The sequence below is a fragment of the Myxocyprinus asiaticus genome, chromosome 28 (genome assembly GCF_019703515.2).
Source record: "Myxocyprinus asiaticus isolate MX2 ecotype Aquarium Trade chromosome 28, UBuf_Myxa_2, whole genome shotgun sequence".
Classification (NCBI taxonomy): Eukaryota; Metazoa; Chordata; class Actinopteri; order Cypriniformes; family Catostomidae; genus Myxocyprinus; species Myxocyprinus asiaticus.
In genome coordinates, this window is record NC_059371.1 from 38,029,477 (window position 1) to 38,050,813 (window position 21,337).

General features: G+C 40.1%; 1 protein-coding gene across 1 annotated transcript in view; it reads right to left on the reverse strand.

Annotated features, from left to right (window-relative positions):
• Positions 1 to 21,337, reverse strand: part of LOC127418535 (sushi, von Willebrand factor type A, EGF and pentraxin domain-containing protein 1-like) — a 176,187-nt gene that overhangs the window by 50,131 nt on the left and 104,719 nt on the right. Inside the window, exons 12-13 of the mRNA XM_051659115.1 lie at positions 619 to 789; positions 322 to 510 (exon numbers count right to left, since the gene is read on the reverse strand). Coding sequence (XP_051515075.1) covers positions 322 to 510; positions 619 to 789 — 360 coding nt within the window. The remainder of the gene's footprint in view (positions 1 to 321; positions 511 to 618; positions 790 to 21,337) is intronic.

A 21,337-nucleotide genomic window follows, 5' to 3' on the forward strand; every position in this document is an offset into this window, starting at 1 on the left:
TGTTCCATGTAATGCATCCAAACTTTTACATGCAGTGAAAGGGAGTTCTGCACTGACCTTGCCAAAATACTTCCCAAATGACTGGCAAGTGAATCCAATCAGTTACTAGCTAGTGGCTAAAACCACTTATTACCAGAAGCACATTTTGGCTCCATCAGAGCCTCACTTAAAGTTGGGCATGTTTAAAAAAAAAAAAAAAAAACCTTGGTATGCTGCTCAACAGATGGGAGGTTCCAATCATATCTTGTATTAAATCTTGACAAACCTAATTTCACCTGGGTAGTCACCAAACAGGCTTTGTGAGAGCCTTGGATCACCTACCTGGCTCACAGGTGGGAACATTTGGGGTCCAGGAAGCATCTGCTCCACAGCGGAGATGACCTACTCCATTCAGCTTGAATCCAGGAGAGCAGGCGATCTGAACAACAGTGTTAAACACAAGCTTTTGTGGAGAACCCTTAGCATTGTTGACCACCATACCATTGGGGATGTCGATGACTGGACAGGTCACTGAGGAACCAGAGAATGAACGCAAAATGTTAAGCCACATGTAAACAGCAAGCAGATATGCAAAATACATTTTGCCTTGATTGCGCCTGCACACTGAATGTCACCTACCTGGCTCACAGGTGGGAACATTTGGGGTCCAGGAAGCATCTGCTCCACAGCGGAGCAGATCTGCACCATTCAGTCTGAATCCAGGAGAGCAGGTGATGTGAACAACGGTGTCAAACACAACCTGTTGTGGGGATACCTGACCATTGAGGATGTCAATGACTGGACACGTCACTGGAGAAATCAGGAGAGAGATTGGAGTGTATGGGGATACTAGTTTGAAATCCAGAATTACTAAAAGGTCTGTGCCATTTCCCCCCAGGGTCTCATTGAAAAACCATTTTGGTGTAATCAAATGGGAGGAATGAAACCAATCGGTGTATTTATATAAACCCCCCCCCCCACCACCATCATTTAAATAAGAGTGTGCCATGATATTTGAAGTACAGCCCAACTGATATGGGATTTGAGACAGATACAAATGAGGGAAAATTCACTGGATTACCGATACATTTAATTTGAGCTGGAATGAACAGACCTCTGTGGATTGTGCACCGATATGACTATGCAAGAGGTACTCAGATGGCTGCTTAAATATTTTTAATCAGAACATTTGACAGTCAAATTCTAGAAATGAACAGAATAGCCAAAATTAACTGACCATTTAAAAAAGCCAAATAAACGGCAGTATTACCATTTAGTATCAGTCAAATGCTGAATATTAAGACTGCCAAGTCGAGAAACAGCGGCAGCAGTTTTACTGTATTTTACTACACAAGTTCAGGGGAAAACTAGACTTTTAAATATTTAAGTGACAACTGGAATTGTTCCGTTGAAGGGGGTACCAAACTGAACCCTAAATAACATTTGAATAAATTTACTCATTAGCTTCCACTTAGCTGACAATGAAAGTAGCTACATGGTTAGCTATAAGCTCCACAGTGTGTAAAAGGACAAAGTTTTACTTTCCTGCATTGGGTCTCACCAACTAGGTAATAACGTAGTATGAAATCACTGACACAATCCACCACCGCACCGATGTCTGCCGAGCGGCAAATAGATGCTCGGATGTTTACCTTTCAGTCTACATTACGGACTGCACTGACAAACTATTGCTGGCTAACAGCAAACCAACATGTGACATGGTTGTCAGGGACAAGGTTAACGTTATTAGTTATATTGAAAAGGGAAAAAAATGGGGTCACTGTTAAATACATACTGGAAACTTCAAACTAGTTAACAACTTACCATGACACCACTGAACTCTGCCCTGTCTGCAGAGCCACCGTCAGCTCAGAAAACAATGGATTCAGAGCATCCTCTGCTGGACAAACTGCACTGACCCCAATTCTAAATCGTTTTCTGCATTATGTTCTCATCAGCGCAAATACCGCTATATCGGTCGGGCACTAATTTAGAGTGCATGTTCCACAAGGAAAAACCGAAGGCAAGTCATGATTTAGTAGAGGCTCTGGAAGAATTAAGTCATGACATGCATGAGAAACAAGTAGAGTACATTTGGTGTTGGGTTTTAACCATTACCACAACTTGCCATACTGAAATGTACCAATACCTTAATTTGACAAGAAATGCCAAAATCTAAGACTTGCCCCAAAGAAACCATTTAAATTTAACACCCCCCAAAACAACATTAGCTTCCATTTTAACAAGGGTTGTGCACTGTGGCAATGAGAAATGAACAATCCTTAAGAACCAGAAAATGCTTGGTGCACAACTATAAAACTGCATTCAAGTTCCACAATTAGCCTTCAATGATTTGTATATAGAAATCCTCTCTGCCATGCATCATGCTTGGTTTCATGAGAATTACCCACGTACATCTGTACTGCTACATGCTGATCTGTTGCCCTTCCTTCAGAAATCCCATGAAGGCCTACCAAACATACTTTAGGCTCTGGCTTGACAGCTCTTATAAAAGCTAAGGGCACAAGCAGCAAAATAGTCTTTGCTGCAATGGCAATTTACAAGTCAAATCAATATTACATCTAGTCTATTTCTAGACACTGCATGAAGATGACCTACCTGGCTCACAGGTGGGAACACTTGGGGTCCAGGAAGAATCTGTTCCACAGTGAAGTTCATCTGCTCCATTCAGTTTGAATCCAGGAGAGCAGGCGATCTGAACAACGGTGTTAAACACAAGCTCTTGTGGAGAACCCTTAGCATTGACTACCATACCATTGGGGATGTCAATGACTGGACAGGTCACTGAGGAACCAGAGAATGAGCACAGAATGTTAAGCCACATGTAAACAGCAAGCAGATATGCAAAATACAGGGCATCCAGGAAGTATTCACAGCACTTTACATTTTCCACATTGTTGTGGAACAGCCTTAATCCAAAATGGATTCAATTCATCATTTTCCTCAATTCTACAAACAATACCCCATAATGACAACGTGAAAGTAGTTTGAAGTCTTAGCAAAATTTGAAAAAAAAAAAAAAAAAAAAAAAAAGTAACCCACCTCACATGTACAGAAGTATTCACAGCCTTTGCTCAATACTTTGTTGAAGCACCGTTGGCACCAATTACAGCCAAGTCGGAGTACGATGCTACAAGCTTGGCACACCTATTTTTGGGCAGTTTCTCCCATTCTTCTTTGCAGGACCTCTCAAGCTCCATCAGGTTGGATGGAGAGCATCAGTGCACCGCCATTTTCAGAGCTCTCCAGAGATGTTTCAATCAGGTTCAAGTCTGGGCTCTGGCTGGGCCACTCAAGGACATTGAGTTGTCCTGGAGCCACTCCTTTGTTATCTTGGCTGTGTGCCAAGGGTCATCGTCCTGTTGGAAGATGAACCCTCACCCCAGTCTGAGGTCCAGAGCGCTCTGGAGCAGGTTCTCATCAAGGATGTCTCTGTACATTGCTGCATTCATCTTTCCCCTCGATCCGGACTAGTGTCCCAGTTCCTGCCGCTGAAAAACATCCCCACAGCATGATGCTGCCACCACCATGCTGCCATACTGTAGGGATGGTATTGGCCAGGTGATGAGTGGTGCCTGGTTTCCTCCAGACATGACACTTGTCATTCAGGCCAGAGTCCAATCTTGGTTTCTCATGGTCTGAGTGTCCTTCAGGTGCCTTTTGGCAAACTCCAGGCGGGCTGTCATGTGCCTTTTACCGAGGAGTGGCTTCCGTCTGGCCACTCTACCATACAGGCCTGATTGGAGTGCTGCAGAGATAGTTCTTCTATAAGGTTCTCTGTGGAGAGAGGGGAAACGCTGGAGCGCCAGAGTGACCATCAGGTTCTTGGTCACCTCCCTGACTAAGGCCCTTCTCCCCAGATTGCTCAGTTTGGCTGGGCGGCCAGCTCTAGGAAGAGTGCTGGTGGTTCCAAACTTCCGTTTACGGATGGAGGCCACGATGCTCATTGGGACAGTCAATGCTGCAGAAATCTCTGTACCCTTTCCCAGATCTATGCCTCGGAGGTCCGCAGACAAATCCTTGGACTTCATGGCTTGGTTTCTGCCCTGACATGCACTGTTAACTGTTGGACCTTATAGACAGGTGTGCCTTTCCAAATCAGGTCCAATCAACTGAATTTACCACAGGTTTCTACAACTTGGAGTCCACATCAAGGATGAGTGGAAACAGGATGCACTGGAGCTCAATTTTGAGTGTCATGGCAAAGGCTGTGATTACTTGTGTACATGTGATCTCTTTTTTATTTAAGAAATCTGCAAAGATTAAACTTTTCACATTGTCATTATGGGGGTTTTGTAGAATTGAGGAAAGTGAAGTCAATTTTGGAATAAGGCCGTAACATAAAATGTGGAAAAAAAAAAAAAAAAAAAAAAAAAAAGCACTGTGAATACTTCCTGGATGCATTATAATTTTTGCCCTGACTGCTCCTGCACACTGAATATCACCTACCTGGCTCACATGTGGGAACATTTGGGGTCCAGGAAGCATCTGCTCCACAGCGGAGTTGATCTGCACCATTCAGTTTGAATCCAGGAGAGCATGTGATCTGAACGACGGTGTCAAACACACCCTCACGTGGGAATGCCTGACCATTAATGAGGTCAATGACTGGACATTTCACTAAGACAGATAAAACGATCTTGTCACAAGATCCATTCATATTCAAAAGACTGGACTGCATCAAATTCCTAAACCAGTAACACCATAATCCTCTCACCACCCCCCCCCCCCCCAAGCTTGAAAACCAACAAGTGTTTCAGTACACCTAAAGATCACCTACCCGGCTCACAGGTGGGAACATCTGGTGTCCAGGAACCATCTGCTCCACAGTGGAGTTGACTTGCTCCATTCAGTTTGAATCCAGGAGAGCACGTGATCTGAACGATTGTGTTAAATACAACCTCACGTGGAGAACCCATAGCATTGTTCACTACCATACCATTGGGGATGTCCATGACTAGACATGTCACTGACGGACTGGAGACTGGGATGTCAGCAGCTTCTGGCTTACCTGAAATCATTTGCAATCAAATTTAAAAGAAAATCCCCCACCACTCAGAATGACATGCTGCAATGTTAAACATGCCTTCCACCTCATAACACTAGCACAACTGAAGACCAACTCTACCTGGCACACAGGTGGGAACACTTGGGGTCCAGGACCCATCTGCTCCACAGCGGAGTTGATTTGCTCCATTCAGTTTGAATCCAGGAGAACAGGCGATCTGAACGATTGTGTTGGACACTAGATCCAGTGGAGAACCCTTAGCAGTTTTGACTACCATACCATTGGGGATGTTAATGACAGGGCATTTAACTGACAAACCAGAGACTGGGATGCCAGCAGCATGTGGATAACCTGAAATCATTTGGGATCAGATTTACAAACAGTGCACATCTGATTGACTGAAATTGCAATTACAAATATTGGCAGAAAATTATAATCATACTTGGAGCAGGGAGTTAAAATAAAAGACCAAGCCTTGAACAAGATTATATCTAGCAGTTCCATTTGCTCTGAAATGGGTAAGGGTGTTTTTCCCCTAGCGAGAGGCAAGGCTATTATGGTACTTTTGCTGCTAGATACCAAAGTTATTTCAAATCGAGAAGTATTGCACAGATCTTACGTTCACATTGCATGGTCAAGGGTGTCCACTGTCCGTTAATACAGAACGATATTGGACTTCCGCCTGTTTGCGCATAACCAGGGGCACATTTATACACAGCTTTCTCCAAGTTTCTGAATACTGATTTGAGAAGGTTTTGGTTGTCCAGCAGCTTGTCCTGATATTTTCTTGGTTCACCACATGGTATTTTTGTTTGAGCCACTGACACAGACAAACAGAGAAACTGTTTCAGAGCACAACTCAAACTGAACTAATTTAAAAGATTGACTCAAAATGTTAAACAGGGCACAATTCACAGTGTTTCTGCACTTATTTGGTCAGCTACCAAACTCTACTATGATCACTGGGTTGTTAAAACAGTTCCTCACCTACAAAGTGAACAAACACAAATATCATTATAATCCTCCAAAAAGTCACCATCCCCACAAAGCTATGCATCTCTACTTCAGATTTAGTGAAGGACTCTTCCTCATCCAAAACAATCACACTTCCAAAATCGCAGTCTATCCTTAAATAGTGTGTGAGATCATGTACACACCCACAGACATTTGCCAATCAAGCAATCATTCAATCAAAAACAAGCTAATTGACTACTCTCTGTACATGAGCAGTAAAGCCCTCCGGTGCATCAGGTGAAAGAGGCAGGAACAGAAGAATCAGCGATGAATATCTCGGACGTTTTTAATAACAACTGGTTTTGAGGTATGAAATTTAATTTTTTGGATGACTCATACTTTCAAAAACTAACCCAAAGTTGTGATACCTTTGAATTTAAACAAATTTATCCTGAGATGAGCACAATCCCATACAGAAATCTGATATATGGCAATTTATGCAAAATATGAAATATAGGCTATGTACATTTATGAAACATATATTTCAAAATACTAAAAAATAAAAATAATAATTTTCATAAATGTAACATATTTTCCCATGTGTGGTGAGTGGAATACAGTATGAACATATATGCTCAAATATATTATATATGTTATTGGGGGATATATATTGATATTTGACCAAATATCAGATATCTGTATGGATAAGAAGTTATATTTAACACAATTTATTGCTATTCTCCAAATAAAATATTACTAAGAAATGTAAAAATAAAAATAAAATAATAATAATAATAATAATAATAATAATAATAATAAAACATGTTTCTCCTCAAAATAGTACTTTTATTTTTACAGTTTGGATTTCCCTGGAAAATATCATAAAAAATGTTATAAACATTTAGCCTACCTCAAGTTCAGTGGTCTTCTCACGAGTCACGACATGGTGCCATGTAACTTCTAGATAGATGAGTTCATGTAAAAGTTCTTTACCCAGTCACTTGACCAGATCAGGGACACTCTTTACAATATTTGTTTATCCCTGAAATGTGGCCCACTCACTCACCGTCCCTCTCCCCAACCTCAAAAAATGTCTGTATCAGCCAGGAGGATGCAAAAACCAAGGGTTAGCCTAAGTATTGGTAGGTAACCACTTTCACTAAGTCAAACTAGTGAAAAACACGAGTGAAAGTAAAAAATATCCACATTTCATTGTGGATTTAATTTAAATATAATTTACTTTAATGGAATCGTTAACCCTCAAATGAAAATGTTGTCATTATTCACTCACCCTTCGTGTCATTCCACGACCCATTCTGTACCCCAGATAGCACATGTAGTTAGTGTCAGATCCGTTCGGTCTCACTGCTGTGTGCAGGCTGTCTGTTACTCCCAGCTCGTCTCGTACCACTCGCATATTTGCGATTAGGCTACTGCGATCTATGCCTTTGAGCAACCATATGTTCTATGGGTTTAAGCAACCATTCACTGTTGGCTGATTTGCTTGTCTGAGGGCGTTTTCTCTCTGTTTGGGCGGCGGGGAGTGCACTTCTCATCAGAAGACACTGTTACGATGGCGCTGCTGTTTTGCTGCTGCTATGGTTTATGGTTGTTTTCTTTGTTTGTTTGTTTTTCACACCAATGCTGGTGTTAAGGTGGAAAAGTGGCGCTCTGTTTTAACACTCTAACCCATTGTTTAAAATGCCCTTAGCAGTGCACATTAGCCGGCTCAAAAGCTGTATGGCCGGCGGGGGCGTGGTTGTTATTAATTTGTTTGTTTAGTGTTTTTCTTTTGCTCTTGAGGCATTGTTCCCAAGTATCTGTTTATTGTCATGTATTATTTTTAAGGAAACTGAGTGTGCCATTTGAATTTTGTTTTATGTATTGATTTAGGTTTGCCTGGCAAAAGCTCAGTTGATGTCTGCCAGTATTCAGTTTTATTTTTTGTATAGTTTTGGCTATATTTCTCTTAGTAATTAGCCACTCATCCCTCTGTATTTGTTTTATTTTGGTTTATTTGGTGTAAGTTTACTCAATTGATATCAGTTGTCCATATCATTTGGTATTATTTTTCATTTCCTTTTCTGTTGTGGGATGCCAATTTTGTGATACCCTACGTTCTCATTTGAGATTCTTTTATAACCATCTGAAGCTTGGTTTTACTATAACCTGTGCAGTTAATTGTGTATCCATTGGCTAACTGTTTGTATCTTTTTTTATTCCAGGAGCTTAGGGTTCCTGGGTGGGGAAGCTGGATGTCCCCATCCTTTGGTGGTGGTGTCTCCTTCACTGAGTGTCGTGTTTTTGCTGCTTGCATCCATTTTCTCACTTAGTGTGCATGTGTGGCTGTGAGAGTGTATTTGGGTGAGTGGTGTGGTTTCAGGGGAGTTACTACATTTTTAGCTAGCCTACCCCACTACTGGTAAGCCTCAGCCCTGTGACATTTAATTTTGCTTTCTTCTTTTTGTGTGACCTTTGTTTTGGTATACTGAGCTTATGCCTGACTTTTCTGAGTGACATTTGCCCCACTGTCAACCAAAAGTTTTTATCTTTCTATTACTTGTGTACTCAATAAATCTATTTTTGTATTGTTACCAATGTCTCTCTGCTTCCTTTGGTAACACATCTGTGTGCCCTTTTCTTTTGGGGTTATTATTTCCCTGGGGAAGTACCAGGGTGGCATAGTCAGTTGATTCTCCTAAATTGGAGCTCATGTAAGCAAGCGTACTGCTTTTACCCTCTTTGTTGCCTCCGGCGCTCTGTCACATTCAGGCGTAGCAGGCAGTGTCCAAACTCATTTAAGTCTGCCTATTCATAGTCCCTGACTGGCTCTGTCACATGAGGATCACAGAAACCATGGAGGACTCCTCTAAGATGTTGGGGGATAATGACAGTAGGTGTTTTTACCACAATATTTTGCTTAATTCATGAATGATAATGAATGGAAAATGATAAGGTTATGACTTTAACCCTGTTTCCCTGAAAATAGGGAATGAGATGCTGAATCAGTTAGCTGACGCTATGGGGTTTCTCCATAAAATCATGGCAATTTTAATTTTAATCTCCTTCACACATGACACAGAGCGTATATAAGTAGGAGTGCAGCGTTTTCTGGTCAGAATATTCGACTGAAGGGTACAGAGCGATATTCTGCCCTCGCCACAAAGATAGAACCTAGCAAAAGTACTTGGGGAAGCCCAACCTGCAGCCAAGTCAAGTCAAGTCAAGTCAAATTTATTTGTATAGCACTTTTCACAACAGGCGTTGTTTCAAAGCAGTTGTACAGGAAATTACGCTATTACAAAAAATAAATGAATATAAGGCCAATATTAGTTATTTATGTTTAGAACTATTAGTGGTTATATTTAGTAAACTAAGTAAGTGTTGTGGGTCAATGGTTAAACAAAATGATTTTGTTTGAACTATAAGTTTTAGTGTTAAAGTCCTTGAAGTCATCACGAATTAACTGAGGAAATACACGTAGATGCATTGTCCTTTGATTTTGGCCAATGAAGGCTTTTGTTAGTGGTTAATTAATTGTCCCTCCTTTGACCAAGTTGATATAGGTATCATTCAGTGAGGAGCATCACAGTCCAGCTGGAAGCTTATGGCAGGTCATTTTGGTGAACTCCATCCTGAGCCCATGCTTCAGAAAGTGGCTCATGAAGAATCCCATGTCTTTGAGTTTGCATCAAATCATCCTCTGTGAAGTCCGTTGTAACAATGCTGGCAATGATAGGCAGACGATGAAGACGATGATGTGTGATGAACCCAAGTGCAGTTTATCATCAATCGTGAAATCCAAAAACCATAACTCCCAACATGAACAAAATACAAAAATATGAACTTGACATGACTTGACTTGATATGAACAATCCAACAAAGTTATATTCACAATACCTGACAATGGACAATGGCAAACATGAGGCTTAAATACATGGACAAGGGAGAAACAAGATAATGATAACCAATGAAAACAAGACAAATGAACATGGAGGGAAACATGAAATCACATGACCAAGGAAACAGGAACAAACATGGCATGGAAACAGGAAATAACATAACATGAAACCACATGACCTGAACAGGAACAGGAACTAAACTTTAAAATAAAAGACATGAACACAAAACATGAACAAAAACACATCTAGATGTGACATCCGTCTTAGTAGACTGAAGTGAAATCTGGCTAGCATATGCTGCAGTTGGTCATCATCACTCAGTGAAACAGTGGGTGTCGGACATCAGGCAGGACCGCAGATGGATCTGGCAGGCTCTGGTAACCTTGTGATATAATCCAGAGGTTTAGATAGGGAAAGAAATAGAATAAAATTAGCATAGATTCCATTCGCTTTAAAGCAGGTTTAAAGAATAAGTGTTTCCGGTTCCAACAGACCTAACCACACAACATAACTATGAATTGAGAGATAAATTAGGTGTATGTCTAGCTGAATAGATAAGTCTTTAGTCTAGACTTAAACTGAGAGAGTGTGTCTGAGTCCTGAACGATGCTAGGAAGACTATTCCATAGTTTAGGTGCCATATATGAAAATTATTTTGTGGATTTTGATATTCTCTGTATTTTTAACACACCAGAGTTTTGCGATCGTAGTGAGAATGTTGGATTATAGCGTGATAGGTCACTTAAGTACTTTGGAGCAAGACCATTCAAAGCTTTGTAAGTGATAAACAGAATTTTTTAATTAATACGAAACTTAACAGGAAGCCAATGTAACATCGATAAAATGGGGCTGATATGATCATCTTTCTTGGTTCTAGTTAGCACTCTAGCTGCTGCATTTTGAACCAACTAAATTGTATTTATTAAACCTGCAGGACATCCACATTGTAATGCAATACAATAATATAGTCTTGAGGTCATGAATGCATGAATTAGTTTTTCGGCATCAGAAACAGATAGCATGTGTCATAACTTAGCAATATTTCTGAGGTGGAAGAATGCAGTTCTACAAACATCGGAAATGTGATTTGGTAGATGTCCTCTAGGGTAACACCATTAGACCATTCCCATGAAGACGCCATACTTCTAGTGGAGTGCGCTCTAACACCAATAGGGAACTGTATGCCTTGCGAGTCATATGCAAGCACAATGGCATACACAATCCAACTGGAAAGCCATCATATGGTATCGAGCACTGGCTGTGAGTGCCCTTCTGCATTAGACGGGTAACATTCAAAGGCCAGACGTGGAGTTTCCACAATTCTGGTTGCAGATGCCAAATTGTGCCCCCCTCCTGCGTGAGCAGATCCCTGGTCAGTGGAATCCTGCATGGAGGGGGGCATCCAAGAGACCAGAGGTGGTTGAGCTATTCCAACTCAATTAGAAGCAGGGACAAAAAACGAAATGTTTTTCATTTCGGATCATTCTGAGCAAAAACTATATTTTTTTCATTCCGGTTCAGAAGTTCCACAGCCTCCTTTCCAAAAGATTATCGGTTAGAACAAAATAAAAGAACGGTTAATAACATTCTTTTAAAAATGACAGTACTCTGCGCTAAGGGGTGGGCAAAATACCAACTGCAGTGTTGCCAGACCTCACAAGAGAAACAAGCAACATGGTCTGGAAAAACAAGCCAAAAATATGCCACTGCCTCAACAAAATAAGCGAAAATAAGCACAAAACAACAAAAAAAAAAACAATTCTGTGTGGTGGATTTATCGGCGTAGAAATCATAACAAGCAGTTAATTAACAGTGAAGTATATTTTATTTACAGATCTGCTTCTGAGTCAAAACCTGGCAGCATCAAATCTGTATTAATGCATAATATCTAACAATAATTCAGTGAAGACTTGGAAACAACTGAGAAATTAACTTTTTATCTAAGAATATTTTCCTTGAACCTAGATTAGCTGTGCATGGATATGTAGTAATTATCTATAATTCATCTTCTCTGGTCTTCATTCAGAGAATGTACTACACATGCTCACAGCGAAATCATAAGAATTCATACAACTTTTCTAAATTTGGCTAATTCGTATGATATCGTACGACTGCACTTGTATGAATTCGTATGGCTTTCACTACAGCCAATGACGTCGCTGAACATCATTTCCATCTAATAGGCAAAAATTACTTGCTTCTGTCACACACAACAGCTTCCTATCATGTATACACACACTACTGATCGGTTAGGTTTAGATAAGGGGTTTGGTGAAGGGCATAATATTAATAAGCATGTCCTTAACGCCTCATGTGCGAAGCTTGTTCCACATTACACATCCAGGCATTTGCTCATGATGAAATCATACAACTTCATACGAACTTGTACGAAATCATACGAAATACCCAACTCATAAAATATGTACGAATTTTCATGAGACTGAGCTGGAATGCGACATCCACAAAGGGCAATTAGGCAAAGAAATGTGTGATACAGAAGTTTCCTTCAGGATTGAAGCATGTTTAATTTTTTCGGGCAACATGAAGTGGTTTAAATTTACTGTGATAAACCCTTTGGCCTTTAATTTCATGAAAAAAAATGATCGGAACAAAATTAACCATTTGTAACTGGTTACCAGCATTTAAAAATAAAAATTTTATTCTGGAACAATTGAAAATCACTTAGTTCTGGTTATTGGTTACATTCTGCTAAAAATGTTGTTCATTTTTGGAAATACACAGCACAATACTTAAATTAAAAGGTTTTATATTATATGCTACCTTTACTCCTCCATTCGTTTTTTGCCGTCCTGACTTGAATGCCCACGTTAGCGGTGTTTTGCGCCAAGTTATACTGACATTCAACATCTCTAGTTGCTGGCTAACATATGGAGATTAGAAAATTAATGTTAGAAAATGTATTGATTTTGATTCCAGTTCATTTAATAATTGTCACATAAAAATACTTACTCGTACCGGAGGCGATATCCCCACAGTGTAAAGGGTAGGAACATCCATCTCTGCCAATTGAAGGTAGCTCGCAAACCCCACGGTGAACATCTCTAAATTGGTGAAGGAATAACTGACTGTCACGTGGCGCCATGAGATGTTCGGACGTGTGAACGGCGAGCTCTGTGCATTTTGCTAGTTTTAATACTTTTTGTGTCATAAACCGGTGAGATTCGATACACCCTGATTCTTAACTGTTCTAGGGAGACAATATGTCAAAGAATTAAAAATCCTTGGGCTCTGGAGACATTAAAAGACACTTACATGCTCAAGCTGAGGCCCCTGAGTAGCAGGCCAAAAGCCCGGGTGTCAATTTGGATGGCAACGTGAAATTCGGCAATGCTGACAAACGTCGTTGCTGACTTGGAGGATCTTGCTGTAATACGTTGATCGATCACTGACATGGAGACAAAATTCACTGAAATGGTTACAAGAGTGGGGGATGTCGAGAAACAGATCGATTATCTGGAGTCATTGAAGAAGGTATTAGCTGCTAACCTGCTAGCAACCAAGGAAGATTTAGAGCGCATCTGGGAAAAGCTGGAAGACTTGGAGAATCGTAACCAGCGAAACAATGTCCGAATTGTTAGAATTCCTGAGGACGAGGCGGCTGAGATATGGTGAAATTCCTAGATGGGCTCTTCCTGAGTCTGCTCAACATAACAGGCCATAAGCTGGAAATCGAGCAAGCTCACAGAGTTCTGGCTCGGAGATCTGCGGAGGGAGACAGGCCCAATCAACTCTGGCCAAGTTTCTGAGATCATCTGATAAAGATCTCTTTTTACGCAAGACGAGGAGTGAAGGAAGGCTTTCTTGGAAGAACCACAGCATTTTCATGTTCCCAGACTTTGCAAATTCAACAAGAGAGAAATGTGATCGATGCAAGGAATGCAAGAAACTCTTACGTCAACGGAAGGTCGCTTTTGCACTGATGTTCCTGGCCAAATTGAGAATAGATATTAAGGATGGCCGCAAAATATTTACATGCCCACAGCAAGTGATGTCCTTCATAAAGTAAATGGAGTAAGTCATTTTGTGGTACTCTGGATGCAGCCAAGTGAGCCTGAATCACTGAACATTCACTTGACCGTCCGAGGAATCCGAGCGCCTTTTTTGTTTCTCTTTGTGCTGGTTCCTCCTAACGGCTGGAGTTTTTTTTTTTGGAATAACACTCCTTCGGGACAGTTTGTGGATTAATCTGCACATTCTTTGTGCTTATGCCTCCTATTGGCTGGGGTTTGTTTTGTGGAATATTTCTTGCAAGACATTGGAGTGATTAGGTCATTTGTTGCACTCATGTAACAGCCGAATGGGCCGGCTCACTGAACATTCGTTTGACTGCCCGAGGAAACTGAACGGCTTTTTTTAATTTATTTTTTTATGCTGGTTACGCTAGCAGCTGGAGCTTGTTTTGTGGAGGAACACACCTTCGGGACAGTTATGTGGAAGAATCTACATGTTCTTTGTGTTTATTCCACCTATTGGTTGGAATGTGGTCTTTATAATTTTATTTTTGTTTTATAGATTATCTTTTGCTGTATAATTCTGTCTCACAAAATTTGTATAGAAGCACCGGACTTGAGCAATCTGATGGCAAATTCGTCGCGGGGGCTCTCGTAGGCGTGCATGGACTGTTTGAGTTTAGAGGGATGGATGCCAGTTGGCGCTGTCATGTGCGGGGTTAATGCACACGTTTTTCTATTTTCTGTTTTTTTGTTTTGTTTTGTTTTGGGGGATGTTCAAGGTTTGATTGTTGCACTAATGTTGGAATGTGGTCATTATAATTTTATTTTTGACACACAATCTATTTTTTCTAATATGTCAAAATGTCAAATGTTAATATGAGCAGATTGTCTCTCTCCACATGGTTGGGGCACCCCATAAAAAGGAGGAAGGTTATTTCTTTTCTTAAATGAAAGAATTTTGGGAAGAAATGGGGTGGACATGTTTTCTTTTGTGCTGGCTAAAGTAAGAGCAGAGGCTCAAATACATTGAGAAGTAAGCATCTACAATTCAAATGTCTCAAACAGATTAAAGATAAATGAGTCATTATTGTTTTAGCAGAAATTCAGGGGCAAAGGTTGATTTTGGCTAATATTTACGCACTTAAAGCTGATGATCAGGGCTTTTTTATAGGGATGTTGCAAGCCGCTGGCACCCCTCATGATATAATATTGGGAGGAGACTTTAATCTTTTGATGGACTCAGTCCTTGATCATAGTGAAGCAAATGTGTGTAAGCCCCCTAGAGCAACAGTGACGCTTCACAGGATGTGTGAAAATCTTGGTCTTACAGATATTTGGAGACTTTTGAACTCATCTGGAAGGGACTATACATTTTTTTCAACAGTCCATAAGATTAATTCTAGAATATATATTTTTTTATATCTAAGTCCCTCATTTCATCTATTGTCGATCGCTTAATTGGAAACGTCTTAGTCTCAGATCACGCCCTTGTGAGTTTAGAGGTGTTGCCACATACAGAGAAAAATAAATCATAGTTGGTGCTTTAATGTATCCCTTTTGCAAAATCCTGCATTTCAACAAATGTTAAAAGTTGAAATCAATGTTTACATGGAGACAAACTGGTCCTCAGTATCCTCTGTGGGTGGGGCTTGGGAGGCACTTAAGGCAGTTCTTAGGGGGTCGGATCATACATTATGCCTCATTCATCAAAAAATCCAAAGCACGAGAACTCGTGGAATTGGAAGGGAATATTAAAAGTGCCGAGGCAGAGCTGAAGCACCGAATGTTGTCTGATGGCCTCAGAGAATTGACCCGATTGAAATACAGATATAACACTATTTTGGTGGAAGGTGGAGTTTTGGCTATTCAGGGCAAGACAGTCATACTTTGAGTCGGGAAACAAAGCAGGGAAACTTCTGGCTAGATATATAAAGCAGAGAGAGTCTTTTTCCACCATTCCCTTAGTGAAATCTGCTGGTGGTGAAAATGTTACATTGGCCATTGATATCAATAATTCTTGATTTCTGTAGCTCCACGTCTTCGTCTACTGATGAAAATATTAGAAATTTTGTGGAACCAATAGAGCTCCCTAAACTGACGGCTGAGCAAAAAAATTATCTTGATTCTGAGATAAACTTGGAGCTTGGCGAGGTAATTAAGGCCTTGCCTACAGGCAAGGCTCCGGGCCAGACGGTTTTGCCGCTGAATTTTTTAGATCTTATGCTACAGAACTGGCTCGACATTTGTTAGAAGTTAATACGGAGTCATTAAAGAATGGAAAGCTTCTGCCAACCATGACACAAGCCCGGATAAGTCTGATTCTTAAAAAGGACAAAGATCCAAGCGAGTGTAAGAGTTATCGTCCAATTTCCCTGATCCAGCTAGAGGTAAAAATATTGTCAAAAATTTTGGCTAACCGATTAAGTAAAGTTATGACATCTCTTATACATATAGATAAGGTGGGGATTATTCGGGGCCTCAGCTCTTCTGATAACATTAGGTGTTTCATCAATATTATGTGGTCAGTGGTGAATGATCAGACTCCGGTCTCTGCCATCTCACTTGATACCAAAAAGGCGTTTGATATGGTAGCGAAGGCTTTTCAGCCAGGTGTCTTCCAGTGGCCCAAACAGGGCATTAAGTATTTGGCCATTTTATTCCCAGCAAATTTGTGTGATTTATTTAGAGTTTATTTTGACCCCTTAACAAAAAGTTTTTCGAGCGATGTGGGCAGGTGGGCTTAATTACATTTATCTATGATTGGGAAGGTTAATGTTATTAAAATGAATTGTATTCCAAAATTCATCTACCTGCTACAATCTGTCCCTGTAGATGTCTCCCTCTCTAATTTCAAGCAATTTGATAGCATAGCATAGTCCTTCATTTGGAATGGTAAGCGTCCCAGATTACATTTCAATAAGTTACATAGGCCGATTGACAAAGGTGGGCTAGGCCTACCCAAGATTTTGTTTTATTATTATGCATTCGGTCTCAGACATTTGCCTCATTTGTCACCTCCACCTGAGAGAGCCTCTCCCTGGTTTTGTATTGAACAGGAAGTTCTTGCCCCTATTTCGCCATTGCAAAGCCTTTCTATCAATCTAACCAGAGAAGTTAAGTTACACTCCGTTATCTCACATTTGCACCCGGTATGGACAAAAGTGTCCAGAGTATTTAATTCGGACATTTATTTAAATGTTGCTTTGAGCATATGGCTGAACCCAAAATTATGTATTAATAAGTCCCCTTTCTGCTGGTCAGAGTGGATTGTGAGGGAGGTTAATTTGCTCGGTAACCTGTATGAGAGTGGAGTGTTGGGATCCTTTGAAAATTTGGTTCAACATTTTGGGATTCCCAGATCTCAGTTCTTTAGGTATTTACAGCTGCGCCATCTGCTTTGTACTATTTTTGGGAGTAGTATACACCCCCCTAAAGTGAGAGTGGTGATTACTGCTTTTGGAAAAGGTCATGAGGCATCAGTGTATTACTCCCTGCTAATTCAGAGTCTGAGGGATGGAGCTTTAACTTCTATCAAGTGATTATGGGAGAAAGATTTAAACTTGGTATTGGAGGAGGGAGTGTTGGCTAGGATTCTAAAAAATGTCAAGTCTGTATCTAGAGATGCAAGGGTGCGCCTTATGCAATTCAAGATTGTACATAGATTCTATTGGACCCCCTCTAGATTGTATAGGCTTGGTCTTAAAGACACACCCACCTACTGGCGATGCCAGTTGGAGGATAGAGACATGGCCCATGTTTTTTGGTGGTGTGCTGAGATCCAGGAATTTTGGTTGAAGGTTCAGAGTTTTGTGTGTCACGTGTTGGGCACTCGGGTTTTGTTTTGCCCCAGACTCTGTGTTTTGGGTGATGGTGCATCATCGATATAGGAGATAAATACATAAAAAATTGGGTCCTGACCAGTGTTATGACAGGCAGGCAGATTGTTTTAAGGAGATGGAATTTGGCTGGAGCGCCCCATTTCGGGAGGGGTGCGCGGAGATGGGGAGGGTGCCAGCTTTTGAGATGTCGTGTGGAAGGCTGGGGATCTGGGATTCATTTGATGGGAAATGGGACAGTTATTTGATGTTTTTGGGAGACTCTCGGGGAGGAACTGTGGAGAGAGAGGCATAGTTTTAGATGTGTATGAGATATATATATATATATATATATATATATATATATATATATATATAAAAATAATAATTATATATTTTATTTGTTTATTTTTTTGTGTATGTACTTACGGGATGTTCGTTGGGAGTCGGGGTGGGGTTGTTGATTTGGGAGGGGTAATAGTGGGAGTTAAATGTTGATTCATTGTATATATGTTTTGTTTTTCTTTGTCATTTCTATGAATCAATAAATATTTTAATCTTAAAAAAGCATGAACTCAAGCCATTTCCTTCTCAACCAAATAACGGTTGGAAAACTGAATAAAATATGTGCCTTCAAACAGCGAAAGACACACTTTTGACCCATGCTTGCTGATTTCTCTCGCTCAACAACGAACAGCGACATCAGCAAGGTTATTTATAATGTGATTTATAAAAAAATAAAAATTGTCAACGTTTAGAAGTACACTAGCATATAGATGACCTTAAAGCTAATAGATATAGACAAAAAGCAGCAAAACTTTAATTTTGATTTCACAGGGTTTTTAAATGCACTATTTTTCCCTAAAAAATTTTTTTTGGATGCAAGTTAATAATTAGTATTTTTGAAAAATGTTTAAAATGTTATACTGTCTGTAATACATGTAAAGAACTATCTATTAGCATTCCTATTTATCCTAATGGAACTGGGTGACATTTTATGCACAATGTTGAGATCATGTGACCAGCTTAATAATGTAAATAAATTACATAAAAAAAAAAAAAAAAATTAAAAATTAGATGATGTGGATAAATATAAATATTGTCATAGAAGTATAATAAATGTAAGCTAAATAACACCAAAAATCTAATGAAACACTAGAAAATAAAAATGTAACTAATGTAATTCATCTTATTATTGTGTGCCTCATAAACCTTAAGAAGTCATTTATTCATATTTAACTTGGAATCATATCATAAAATCACTTTGAAGCTGCGTCACTAGCTAATGCAATGGGAAACTTCTCCCAGGAGTGACGATCTCTGAAGCCCTTTAGAATCATTCCAATCTATTGGCAGATGGTGCTCGATGCTCTGCTCCTGATACGTGTGTCATTACGGGCATGTAAAATGGAGCACAGAGGCATTTCATGAGAATTTTCTTCTTCACTATCACAATTTCATATCTCATGCTCTGGGCCCAAATCTTTTCTGCGTTGTTGATACTGCACACCTTCACAGCGAGTGGATTCTTTTCTACTTCCCTGTTTGTTGATTTATCATAACTGATAAACCAAAAAGCTTCTCTCTCAGTATTTCTTAATGGTTCACCCAAAAAAATGTGAATTCTTGTTACAAACCTGTATGACTTTCTTCATTGTAACTCAAAAGGAGATGTTAGACAGAATGTTTGTTTCAGTCACCATTCATTGTCATTGTATAGAAAAAAAGATGCATTGGTGACTTAGACTAACATTCTGCTCAACATTATAACCACTACCCCATTTTAGGCTTAAGTTATATAACAGAGTAAGGACGGAAAGGCTTAATACTATTTTAGGTATTATTAAAAGATGAATGTTAATCTCCTTTGGTTTACCCAACAATGTACATGAAGTAACAGACCCAAACTTTGCAGTGAATTGCATGTATATTATATTCAACAGCCCAATCATCACAATCATTTACATAGCACACACAAAAGTAGAAATTATGAAATCAAATTACCAAAATAATCCAGAAATAATCAAGAAATGTTCAGTGTTGAGTGATCTGAACCAGAAAAGAGAATGGTAAAAACTTTGCTGAAGATGAAGCCGACAATGTTTGGTAATGGTTGAAATTATGATGTCCATGCAAAAGTCAGCACTTTCAGAAAGCAAAGTTCAATTAGTGGCAATCCAATGTTGATGTAAACAAGCCAAACTTGGTGCAAAAAAAAAAAAAAAAAAAAAAATACTTTCCTCACATGAAAGAAAGCACAGGAATAAAAGGTCCATCTAAATAAAAGACACATTCACAATTAGCATGCATGACTAGCTCAATGCTCAATACATACTCAATCCAATAGTTACACATTAAGTACAAATCACCAAAACCATACAGTGCATGTAAGAAAAAACCAACACTACTTATTGATTGATCAAAAGGAAACAAATTCCTCAATCATAGGACCTCAGAAAGAAAGTTGGAATAGCACAAGTAAGCCAGTGCTTCCTCTATCCAAACGCTTGCCTACTTCTTCAGGTATAGTACCTGGCTAAATACTCATCTATGAAGATGGTTAACGCCCCCTAATGGCGTGGAAAAACATAACCTCTAAGGTAACAGAGTTAGAGCTGTTACAACATGATAACATCTTTTGTGTTCAACGGAAAAGAGAAATTCATACAAGCTTGAAAAAAGTAGTCCTCCGTGAGATTTAGGTGAGATTGTTGTAAAATTTAGGATGCTTTATTGTTACGACCATTGGCGACATGGTCGCTTATGTCTTGTAGTGACACTCTGTTTTGGACATTTTTGTTTTCAACAGTCATGCAGGGCTTTCACATCCTGATCTGGACAGACAACACTAGCGGTTGTGGTGTACATAAACTGCCAGAGTGCGGTCGCACCCAGTGTTGAACCTGGCAGCCAGCTTCTCCACTGGTACGAAAAGCATCTCCTGTCAGTACCTGCGATGCATGTCCCCAGTCTCCTGAACTGCGGTGAAGACTTGCTCTCACATCAGGGGATCAGCCAAGGGGAATGGAGACTTCCTGAGGTTTTGGGAGGCCATCAGGGAAGCCAAGGACCTGTTTGCCTCTCTGGAGACCATGCACTCTGGTGCTCCACAATTTAAGCTCAGCTGGGCTTGGATGCCCTAGCTCACGATTTGCCAGCGAAATGCAAATATGCGTTCCCTCCCATTCGTTTGCTACACCAAATGTTGTGCAAAATTAGGGAAGACATGGAAACCATGCTGTTGGTTGCACCGGAATGGCCCAACTGCCCTTGGTTCCCAGACCTGGTAGAGCTGTTGGAGTGCCCCCGTGGAGAATTCCATTAAGGACAGATCTGCTCTCGCTGACACAAAGCACGATCTGGCATACTCGTTTGGAGCTGTGGAAGCTTCATGTCTGGCCTCTAAACAGGGCTCGTATGACAGCTGGGTCTTCGCAGCTAGTACTCAACACCATACTACAGGCCAGAGCCCCCTCAACGATGCGGCTACATGCCTTGAAGTAGGGCTTCATGATATTGAGGAAAAATGTGATATGCAATAAATTGTTGGAAAACATGATGTGAGATATGCAATACCATAATCCTCTGATGACGTAATTGGAGCATGCAGAACATCAGAAACCCCATTGCCCAAATAAATCAAAGCTTATTGGAATAAAAATTAACCATCTTTTCCAGAGATAC